The sequence below is a fragment of the Neltuma alba genome, unplaced genomic scaffold (genome assembly GCF_004799145.2).
Source record: "Neltuma alba isolate B1F8T4 unplaced genomic scaffold, ASM479914v2 tig00012454_pilon, whole genome shotgun sequence".
In the NCBI taxonomy this organism is placed as follows: domain Eukaryota; kingdom Viridiplantae; phylum Streptophyta; class Magnoliopsida; order Fabales; family Fabaceae; genus Neltuma; species Neltuma alba.
In genome coordinates this window covers 1-12,107 of record NW_021636933.1, presented here as the reverse complement: position 1 = coordinate 12,107, position 12,107 = coordinate 1, and the positions used below count along the sequence as shown (strand labels likewise).

Below are 12,107 nucleotides of genomic sequence, written 5' to 3'. Positions count from 1 at the left end.
TTTTCCTGGCAAAAGTCTTATTCTCCACAATTAACCCCCACCAATCCCCCCGCCCCTCCCACGCCCAGCTTGCAGTTCGTTTTCTTCCTCTGCGTCATGAAACATTGTTGAAGGCCATTCATTTTCCTGCTCACTCTTTCATTTTCTCCCTTCTGCAAGGTACATTCTCTCTCTCTTTCTGTGAATTGCTACTTTAGTGCATTTGGTTCTTTATTCCTTTTTTTTCCTCTCCTTTTTTAAATGCCTGAGAAGCAAGCTTGCTTGCATGTTAGGTTATTCCTCATTCATTATTTTTTTTTCCTTTCAGGGTTCAATCCAACCATTATTGCTGAGGATTATTGAAGGGAAGATACTGAGCTTGTTTATGGCTATGTTGAGCAAGAGGTTGTAGACGAGAGATTAAATTACAAAAAATGAGAGACCCTGATTCGATGTTCGGAACCCAGTGCTTTCATTCCATTGCTTTTCATCTTCATTTGTCAGCTAGCGAAAGTTTTTCTGCGTGTTGCGAAGCTGAGTATATTGAAGATTAAGGGTTTGTTTTTCTGCACAGAAAACATAAAACCTGGCAATTTTTGTATTTTAATCACTCTGGCATTGGCTTCATAAAGCAATGGGGGTTGGATGGAACCAGTTTGGATTATGGTTCAAAATATATATTGCCTTGATTTCTTTGTGGGAAATTCGAGTGTGTTGGTCGCTGAACAGCGAAGGTGATTCCAATAATTTTTCTTTCTTCTTCTTCTTCTTCTGTTTTGATGTGTAAGCCATTTCTTGTACCTAGATGAACAATCTCAATGAAAATGCAGGGTTAGCCTTGTTGGATTTTCGAGATAGAATAACATGTGATCCTTATGGAGCTTTGGTGAATTGGAATCCAAATGACGGTGACCCTTGCAAATGGTTGGGTGTTCATTGCATTGACAGTAAAGTTCAAATTCTGTAAGTTTCTCTTTACTTTTCCTCAGACACAGTCCGCCAAAGTACAACCACTACTTTACGGAAAGACAAATACTTATCCTGTCCAACACAATTCTTCTTTCAAGATTTATATAGCACTTACTAAATGCTTACAGGATATTTCTTCTTCTTATTTTTTGTAGAGACTTAAACTCCTTATCTTTGGAAGGGACATTGGCCCCAGAGCTTGGGAAGCTTAGTCACTTAAAATCTCTGTAAGTGTTGTTCAACATGTTTCTCTTTAGGTGTTCTTCAACAAAATAATGTTCGGATGAAAGTTAGAATGCCATGTAAGATGGAGAATTGACATTTTCCGCTAGAATTAGTCTTTGTTGTACTAGTTTAGTTGTTCATCTGCTATCAAAACATATTACTATCATGCAGTTGTTTTATCCAATTACCTTTCTCCAATGACTTTATGGTAATCTTCCTTCACTTCTTCAAATTAGTGTGTTGTGTAAGAACAATTTCTCTGGAACCGTTCCCAAGGGACTTGGAGCTTTAGCCAAACTGGAGTTATTGGATTTGAGGAGCAATAACTTTACTGGAACTATTCCAGTGGAAGTTAGCAGCTTATCAGAACTGAAACACTTGTAAGTTAACTATATATTTAATTAGCATGCTTTGATAGATTTTTGGTTACTTAGAAGAAACTACCATTTTGCTGCAGGTTGCTTTGCGGCAATAAAATTGAAGTCAATGTTTGTCAGGATGTTGAAAAGTCCAATTTACCCTCTAAATGGTTATTTGTCGACAAGTGTACTTCATCTATAACATCTGTTTTTGTGGCTTGCATAGAAAATTTGGAAATGGGTAAGCATAGCTCTCATATTTCTTATAATTAACTAATTTTTATTTCCATCTTGTTTTTCTTTTGCCACTTAAATCTTGAGAGTATGACAAATTTTCTCTCTGCAAATATTGTTGTTTTGTAAATTGGAATGTCACATAAATTCTTGATGGTGTTAGCTCTATCCTGTATTCTGATAACATCTTCCCACTGGCATAAAATGCCCACTGTTTAACTTGAAAAAGTAGGGTGCCTTTATTTAGTTGTCATAGATCAGTCATGCAGAATATATGAACGATGAAGAATATTGGTGCTTTCTATAATCACGTCCTTAATTAATTAGAACCTATGTCTTATAGGTTAGTTCAGATATTCAGTTTATGTATAATTATGAACTCTGTTTTTCTAACTTTAAATGCATGGCATGAACAGTGTATGGCAGAGAAATTTTATACTGTTAAACAAGGCTGTTTCTAGAGTTATTCAAATTAAAGGAGAACTTGTGAAATACTTCAATGCTTTGGTGCTGCCACTGTGCGTAGATAACTTCTGCCTCATCTTATTTTCACTATGTTGGCATATATATTACGCCTTTTATTATGTTCTGATGACTGAATATGTTTGCTTCTTTGAAGGTTGAAGCTGGATAAAGCTCTTGATCTTTGTCAAGTGAATTTCTATCACAATCAACATGGTCAGTGAATATTGTTCTATGAATTTTGACCTGTTAGCCATTGCAATATTTATGACCAATGAACATGCCTTGATTCATGTAGATTTTCATGAGCCTGTGGTTGCCCAAACTATAACAACCCTCATCAATTCCGTACGTCGCAGGTTACTTGATCAATCTAGTAACCTCGCAGCTGCAGCTGCACCTGTCAGTGTTGGTCCTACCAAACCAATTGTTTCTCTTCCAGCAACCTTGAGTAGTGGAGCTTTCCCGGCTGTGCCACATGCCAAGCAACAAAATCTATCTCCTGCACCGCCTCCAACTGCTAATTCCCCACCTAATACACCAAATCAAGACCAAACTTCTACTTGGAAACAAGAGCATTCAACTAAAGGCACTTCTGGAAATTTGTGGCTTTATATAATTATTATCATTTCATTTGTGGTTGTGTTGGTCATTATTGCTGTGACTATATTCTGTTTGTGGCGAGCGCGAGCAGCCAAAACAATAAGCCCTTGGAAAACAGGGATAAGTGGACAATTACAAAAGGCGTTTGTAACAGGTAATATTTTAATAAGTGGATGCAAACTACAATTTCTTGCTGCCAAATGATGTTGTTTCAGTTATGAAATTAAATTGTTATAGAATTGACCAAAAAGTTAAAATCACTACATTCCTAAACTACTTCTCTGTGTGCAGACTAACCCTTTTAATTTGTGCTTTCTTCATCTTTCTTATTTAAACGGTAGCATTTTTAGGAAGAATTGCTTTCCTTTTTTTGGTAATCATGCAGAGAGGAAATTGACTTATTCTAGTGCTGTTTGAAGTGTTCAGTATAAAAAATTAATTAAGCCTGTGCTTTCATCACTCTTTAATTTGCTTATTGATGTCTTGTAATTGATGTTAAATGTAGGGGTTCCCAAACTGAATCGACCAGAGCTGGAGACAGCCTGTGAGGATTTCAGCAATATTATTGATAATTTTGATTATTACGCCATATACAAAGGAACACTGTCGAGTGGAGTTGAGATTGCTGTTGTTTCTACTAATGTCACTTCTTCTAAAGAATGGTCAAAGAATGCAGAGATGTTCTACAGGAAAACGGTTGGTTGCTTTTAAAGCTTACGAGAACGCCCAAAAAAAAAAAACTGAAAATTCTGATATAACTGAATGGAGAACCACTCATTATCAAACTCTTTTAACTAATTATTATTTTTTTTTTTCCTAAAAACCTTCAGATTAGTACATTGTCTCGTGTGAATCATAAGAACTTCATAAATCTTATTGGTTTCTGTGAGGAAGAAGAACCATTCACAAGGATGATGATTTTTGAGTATGCTCCTAATGGTTCCTTGTTTGAGCATCTCCATGGTAATCTCTTTAGTTGTTACTGTGCATAGAACAAATCTGAGTAAATTATATGTTCTCACAACTGAAAATCTTAATTATATATATATATTTTTTTCAGTTAAGGAAGATGAATATCTTGATTGGAGTGCAAGGACGAGGATTGTTATGGGAATTGCTTATTGTTTGCAGTACATGCACCATGATCTAAATCCACCAGTATCTCATTCCGATCTTAGTTCATCTTCCATTTATTTAACAGATGACTTTGCTGCCAAGGTATTAACCATTTCTGCTTTTATAATCAAAGATTCTAATGAAAATATAAGTTGTGTACAAATATTTTCTTATCATTACCATATTAATTCCTTTGAGTTGACAGTGAACATTGCTTAATTCTTTTCTTATTTTCTATCATAATATTGAGTAACAGATTTTCATTTTCATAATCAGATAGCATATATGAGTTTTGACAACCCATCCATACTAGAAGAAAAAGGATCTAGCCATTCTCAGTTGCCACCCAAAGCAAATCCTGAAACAAATGTTTATAATTTTGGAATGGTGTTGCTTGAAATAATTTCTGGAAAGCTCCCTTACTCTGAAGAACATGGTCATCTCACCGAATTGGCCGCCGATCACATCAAAAACAACAGAAGCATCAATTATATGATCGATCCTATTCTCCAATCATACGAAAAGGATCAACTTGATGTGATCTGTGAAGTAATACAAGATTGCATCCAAACAGATGCAAGGTTCAGACCTCCAATGAAGGATGTAGTTTCCAAATTGAGAGCAGTCATTAATATATCACCTGAACAAGCGGTTCCGAGACTTTCTCCTCTTTGGTGGGCTGAACTGGAAATATTGTCTCTTGAGGCCAATTAAGTTTGTGTATTCTATAACTCTCATACATTTTTTAAATTGTTTTCCTTCACAATGTTATATCAATGTATGAGCTTTGCAAAAATTTTTTGTTCTTTAATTATGTGTTCCTTTTTATTGTCAAAACACATTTAAGGAGCATCATCTTCCATCAGGAAGGTCGCTGCATATAACATTGTGCTGAAAATTTAAAAGCAAATTATCAGGTTTATCGACCTTTTTTAAATAAGTAATTTTTTAATATAATCTTTCAATGAATAGGCATCTCCTCATGGTTGTTTAAATACTACATCTATCATACTATATTTGTGAAATTGATAATTACCATATTTCATGACACGCATTTCGCACTTCATCACACCACATGCATTTCATAATTTTTTTTCTATAGAATCCAAGTGGAAGAAGTAAATTATGCCAATTGTTTTTTATGTTATTATATTTTTCTATCAAATTAGTTGGTGAAAATAAATTTGTTAAGGATGAAAACAAATAACTAAATACTTTTCCACGCAATGATGGACCAACAAATAGTGGGAATTTTGGGTCTAATATAAATATCAGGTTTTAATATTTTCTTTTTAGTAACAAAGAAATAATATATTCTTAAATCATGTAGCAAAAATTATAATTTAAATATGTATATGTTTTGTGTTTAAAAAAATAAATGGGGTAGGCATATTCTTTTGGGTGGGGAACAGATGAAACATCTTGAAGGGAGGCAAGTCAATTTATAAGGGGATTTATACAACTTTTTTAATAGATAATATTACTTTCGATCATAAATATAGATCTCATTTCTAATACAATTTAAAATACAAACTAAGTTAAATATTATATTTAAGATCAAATAATATATGATGATATTTGAGCAACTTGTATTATGCACAAGTCATGTACATGCTATCTATAGTTTTAAATTTGGAATAAAGTGCAATTTTAGCAACTAAGTTTATCACAAAAAACAATAGGCACCATAAAGCTTACTTGAGTGTAAAAATATGCATGAAGTTGTTAAAAGAGGGCATCTAGAACCACACGTTAGCTTTCATTGCTTTACCATTAGTGGGACCCATGAAATCAGTTTTTAGTGTGTTTTTAACAGAAAGTGTATGAGATACCGTAAAGTTTACTTGAGTAGAAAAATATGCATAAATTTTTTAAAGGGCAATTTTGTCAATTTTTTCATAATCGTTTATTAACTTTATTCTTTTAGATTCCACCAAATGCCATGTTTTTCCTCCACTCATTCCCACTTCCAAGTCCTTACATCTTTCTCTCATTACACTCAACACACACTCTCTTTGCCATGTCTTTTTATATGTATTTACCCATTTGTCAACATCAAGTCACTCTTTCTCTCTCTTAACTCTCTCTTGCTGTATGGCAAAGGGTAAGACAGATTTTATGGTTGACAAATGGGTAGATACATATAAAAGGCTTAGAAACTAAGAAAATGACATGGTAGTAAGGAGAAAGAGAGTGGGGGGGAAATGTGCCATATGGTGAGACCCAAAATAATAAAGTTAACCAATATTTTATAGGAGTTTATGAATTTTGTTATTTTACCCCTTTTAAAAGTTCATGTATATGTTTGTACCAAAATAAATTTTATGATGTCCAATACCTAATTGTTAGCTTTGTTATTACAAATGCACCCTAAAACTAAATTCGTCCATCCCTATTTTGACAACTTTCATATATACTTTCTGCACCAATCTACTTCATGGTGCCCTTAGAGTAAACTTGATTGCTAAAATTACATCTTAACCCTTTTAAATTTTGTGTGACGTTATCAAAGCGGTCAACCATAACTCATTTCATACGGAGATGTGTGAGATTTGGTGAAGAAACTAAAAATGGTGCCAAAAATATTGAAAATATTTTTTAGAGTCAATTTTTAGAAGGGAATCGCAAGCATAAGAAGATCATCATCTGCTCCTGAAGTCTCATTAAAATTTCGTCTAAATTTAGAAACCTATTCAACAATGATTTGTACAAAATAGTTGTTGCTTATTTTGGAAATAAACTTAAGAATTGAAATTGTGCTCTTCAATCTACTGTGATCTTTTTTTTGTATATAAATATGAGACTTTCTTTTTAAATATCTCTACTTCACAATATTGAATAGATAGTCGATGATGGCTGGTTTGGACATTCTACTTTTATGGATAGGAGTTCCTCAAAAATGAGAAATCTCAAGAAAAGTTGCTTAGGAAATTCCATTGCAAAAATAGATTCTAAAAATTGATCCTTTACAATAATTATATTTATATCATAATTATATGTTCAAAACTCTTAAAGATAATCTCAAACATGCCCTTTATACCCGGCTTCTCTCTGCTTTGAGTCCCTTACCGCCCGCCCGCTCCTTGAAACGACAGCGTTTTCCATGCGAATGAATTGTTGGTATTTGTTTTCTAGCCAATAAACATTGTGTTTTTTTTTTTCAGTAAAAATAAACATTGTGTTTAACTTGACAGTCTTGGTGACCCCCAGTGAGGTGGAGACGAGCCCAAAATTCATATAAATTGTCCCATTTAAATTATACTACCTCCGGCACTTAATATAAGATCATGTTTAATTTTATTTTGATCTCAAATATAAGACCCCAATTCACTTTATTTTTATATTTATATATATTTTTAAGATAGTCCTTCTAACAATGATAGTTCTAGCCAACACACTTAATTAGCAAGGATATTTTAGAAAAAAAATATTATTTATTACAAATAACTAACTTAACTTTTTTCTTAATATTCCTCAAATTAGTCAATTATTTCTTACAATTAGAGCAGAGGTAGTAAATTGTAAACGAAAAAAAATCTGGTCAGGAAAAAATAAAAAAAACTTAGTTGAAAATTTTATAAAATCAAACTGAAATTTTTAAAAAAAAATAATATTAATGTACAGATTGAATAACTTTTTTCATGATAATTTAATACGTATGTCCATTGGCCAATAATCGTTAAATAAGTTTTTTGTTCTCTCTCTTTTTCTTAAACTTTACAGGTGGCAAGGCAATAAAGAAATATTTGAAACTAAATAATGTCAGGATTTTTATTTTAAATTTGAAATTAGTAATGAGAGGAGGTATATTATTAATAATGAATGTCACTCTTGGTTCTCAATATAAGTCATTTAAAGGGAGAAGTTTTGATCGTAAATCTAAGTTATTTTTACTATATTTAATACTACCTCTGGTCCTTATTATAAGACCCGTTTGACTTTTTATTTGGTCCTAATTATAAGACCCCAATCCATTTTGTCTCTCATATTATACATTTTTTTTCAAGATAATCCTCCTAATAATAATAGTTCTAGCCAATATACTTATTTAGCAGGATATTTTAGGAATGACAACACTTTTTATTACAAATAACTAACTCAACTTACTTCCTTAATCTCTTCAAATAAGTCAATTGGGTCTTATAATTAGGAGGAGGTAGTCTTTTTTAAATTTTATCCTTATTAATTCTCATGAAAAGAGAGAAATAAGATAGAGATATGAAAATGATTGGTAAATATAGAGAGAGAAACTTTAATATGGGTAAAATTAAAAAAATTGTTAATTTAATCCATTCTTGTACCCTTCTAGTCCTATTTATAAACTTTAAATATGGGAAGAAGGATGGTCCATTTTATAAGTTTCAGTTTAAATTTATCTCACCATTTGATGCATTTTTTTAATGTTATCTTTAATTATTTCTCTCTCATCATGTTTTTAATACATTCTCTTTCATCTTTTTTCATTTATTATAAAAACATATTTAAAAACAAAACTATATTTTTAATTTATTTATTATTTTTAATTAATTTTAACTAATTATTTATTATTTTTAAATTAATTATTTAAAATTGATAATAAGAATTGGAAGCAGTATACGACAATCTGTTACAAGTGAGAGATAGAGTCTACTCTATTATTGGTAGTGTTAGCATAATATGCTAATTTTGTTGGTCAAAAGAATTATATTAAAATTATTATGAAAAAATTATTAATATGTGCATTAATATTAATTTTAAATAAAATTTTCAGTTTGATTTTATAAAATTTTCAACTAAGTTTTTTTATTTTTTCCTAACCATTTTTTTCACATTTACAATTTATATTCAAATTTCAAATGGGACAATTTATTGATATGCATGGATTTTGGGTTCGTCTCCAAATCGCAATAGGCTGCAAAGACCGCCGATTTAAGAACTGTGTGTTGGTGAGAAAACAAGAAACAAACATACTTGTCCGTTCTATCTCCCCTTTTTCGACCTTATTTGTCGTGTCTCTGTACTTCTTTTTGGAATACACATTTTTTTCCGACCTTATTTGTACTTCTTTTTCACTTTTTGAAATACAAAGAAAAGTATTCAATTGTATTAAGGCTTTGTTTGTCATTATGATTGAAAGTATTTATAAGCATGTTTTATGTAAATCGAGACAAAACTCATCTTATTTATTTATTTCGTATTCTATAAATTACCATTGAAAAACTACTTTATAAACTATTCTAAACGGATCCTAAAAATTCAATCGTCCATAAGCTACCCGTCTTTTTATTCTGTGTTACTTTTTATCGTGTCTTTCTAATTAACAATGACCCATGGTCTTTTCAGTACGATATTCTGTGTTACTTTGATGTATATATAACAATTGTTCTTAACGTTTTGGTTTGACATGCTAGCTGCAAATTCACTTTTATTTTTCAAATTTTACAAGTGAGATTTTTTTTTATCAATCAGCTTTTTAAATAATTAATTTTTCTGCATATGTAACATTGTGCAGAAAAATTAAAAATAAATTATTGGGATATTGCAACCGCCTTTTCAAAAATACACAGTTTTTTAATTTAATCTTTTAAAATGGGTACAAGCAATCTCAATTTTTTAAATATTATATCTGCAACACTGTATTTATAATATTGATATTGATAATTGTGTGTGTTAATATTGACAGAATACAAAGCATTTTATTCCATGAAATTCATTTAAGATCATTAGTTAGTGCTAAATTATTTGAACAAATGTTCTTATATTTAGGCCAAGTTTGGGAGAAGGGTGAAAAGAGTGGAAAAGAAATGGAAGGGGAGCCGACTAAAAACCATGTTTGGTAGAGAATCTATAGATTATTCTATTACACTGATTATTTTGGAAAGATGGCCACAAATTTTTCCATCCAAATATAGATGAAAAGTAATACAATATCAAGGCAATGAAAGATATTTCGAAACTAAGAGCAGTCACTAATATATCATCTGAAAAAGCAGCTTCAAGACTTTCTCCGCTTTGGTGGATTGAACTGGAAATATTGTCTCTTTCGAGACTAATTAAGTTTGTGTACTCCATAATCTCTGCTATATTTCTCAATTGTTTTCTTTCACAATGTTATATCAATGTATGAGCTTTATAAAATTCTATTGTTCTTTAATTATGTGTTCCTTTTTAGTATCTATTCATAATTAACAATGAAGTTATACATAATAAAAACTGTTTTGAAGTTTTGATTTTAGGTGGCATAATAGATACAAACTCATTTTTATTATTTAGATCTTAGAAAAAATATTTTTTCTATTTCAGTTAGATCTTTAAATAAAATAAAACACATTTAAAGAGCATCATCTTCCATTAGGAAGATATGTGCCTATAACATCGTACAGAAAATTTAGAAACAAATTATCAAGTTTATCAACTTCTTTTAATTGCGTATTTTTTCAATATAATCTTTCAGTGAATGAGAATCTTCTTGCTACTGTTTAAATACTACATCTATCATACAATATTTGTGAAATTGATATTTTTGAAATATGTTTGAATGGGAGTATCTTTCACGACATGCATTTCGCACTTCATTCCACCAATAGAATCCAAGTGGAACAAGTAAATTAAGCCAATTGTTTTTTTTATATTATTATATTTTGCTATCAAATTCATTAGTGAAAATAAATTTGTTAAGGATGAAAACAAATAACTAAATAGTTTTCCACACAATGATGGACCAACAAATAGTGGGAAATTTTTTGCGTAATATAAATATCAATTTTTAATATTTCTTTATTAGTAACAGAAGAAATAATATATTCTTAAAACAATATAGAAAAAAATATAATTTAAATATGTATATGCTTTGTGTTTAAAAAAATAAATGGGGTAGGAATATGTTTTTTTGGGTGGGGAACAAATGAAACACCTTGAAGGAAGGCAAGTCAGTTTGTAAGGTGGGATTCTATACAATTTTTTAAATAAATAATATTACTGTCAGTTTTTTTTCAGATCAAAAAAAATATTACTTTCAATTTTAAATATAAGATATAGTTTGCAGTGCAATTTATAATTAAAAAATAAATTAAATATTATATTAGGACCCAATAATGTACTTCTCTGGTCCTTAACATATGACCTAATTAACTAAGTTGAATAAATTAAGGATGTTAGTTAAACTAATTCATATAACATGTTATTTTTAAACATCATAAGCATTATTTTTAATTTTTTCATCGCTCTTCTACTTGGTTATTGTTGAGAGATATCAATAGAGTTAATTTTAAAAAAAATTGATAAACATATGAAATAGGATTTACATATAGAATCAACAAAACTTACTAATTAAGTTCTATATTAACGATAATTAAGAGGAGTATAATAATATTTGAGCAACTTGCATTATGCACAAGTCATGTACATGCCACCTGTAGTTTTAAATTTTGTGCAACATACTAACATCATCAAAGCGGTCAAACCATAGCTTCATTCTATGCGAACATCATCATCTGCTCCAGAAGTCTCATTAAAAGTTCGTCTAAATTTAGAAACCTATCCAACAATGATATGTACAAAATAGTTGTTGCTTATTTAGGAAATAAACTTGAAATTGTCCTCTTCAATCTTCTGTGATCTTTTTCTTGCGCATAACATGAGACTTTTTTTTAAAAAAAAAATTTCTACTTCACAATATTGAATCGATAATCGTTGATAGTTTGGACATTCTACTTGTTATGGATAGAAGTTCCTCAAATTTGAATGAGAAGTCTCAAGAAAAGTTGCTTAGGAAATTCCATCGCAAAAATATATTCTAAAATATATCCTTTACAATAATTATATTTATATCATAATTACATATTCAAAATTCTTTAAGATAACCAAACATGCCTATTGATGCAGGCGTGTCTTTCTCTCCTTTTTCGACCTTATTTGCCGTGTCTCCATTAGCTTCTTTTTGAATAATACTCCTTCGTCCTTAATATAGACCCAATTCTTGAGTTAGTTTTAGTCCTAAATATAAGACCCATTTTTTATATTTATTAACTTTCTCTAAATTATCCATATAGATACTCTTTCAACATAATCAAGTAGAAGAAGGAGAAGGGGTATTAAGAAAAATGATTATGGTGTTTTAGGAAAAACGTGTCACTTTTTTTATAATCAACTAACTTACCTAACTTTCTTAATCTAATCAAA

General features: G+C 30.5%; 1 protein-coding gene across 1 annotated transcript; it reads left to right on the top strand.

Moving 5' to 3' along the window:
* The first annotated feature begins 338 nt into the window (after positions 1-338).
* On the top strand, positions 339-4,724 carry LOC114727259 (protein MALE DISCOVERER 2-like). Its single transcript, XM_028913958.1, has 13 exons — positions 339-713; positions 810-942; positions 1,104-1,175; positions 1,410-1,553; positions 1,631-1,719; positions 1,746-1,773; positions 2,183-2,284; positions 2,386-2,444; positions 2,527-2,985; positions 3,337-3,527; positions 3,662-3,794; positions 3,892-4,049; positions 4,224-4,724. Exons 1-13 carry the CDS (start codon positions 614-616, stop codon positions 4,659-4,661), a joined length of 2,106 nt encoding a protein of 701 aa, XP_028769791.1. The 5' UTR covers positions 339-613; the 3' UTR covers positions 4,662-4,724.
* Positions 4,725-12,107: the final 7,383 nt, after the last annotated feature.

Coding starts and splice junctions, on each gene's coding strand:
- LOC114727259 (XM_028913958.1), top strand. CDS start 614: ATGGGGGTTGGATGGAACCAGTTTGGATTATGGTTCAAAATATATATT. Junction 2,986..3,336: donor ACAAAAGGCGTTTGTAACAG/GTAATATTTTAA, acceptor TGTTAAATGTAG/GGGTTCCCAAACTGAATCGA. Junction 3,795..3,891: donor CTTGTTTGAGCATCTCCATG/GTAATCTCTTTA, acceptor TATTTTTTTCAG/TTAAGGAAGATGAATATCTT.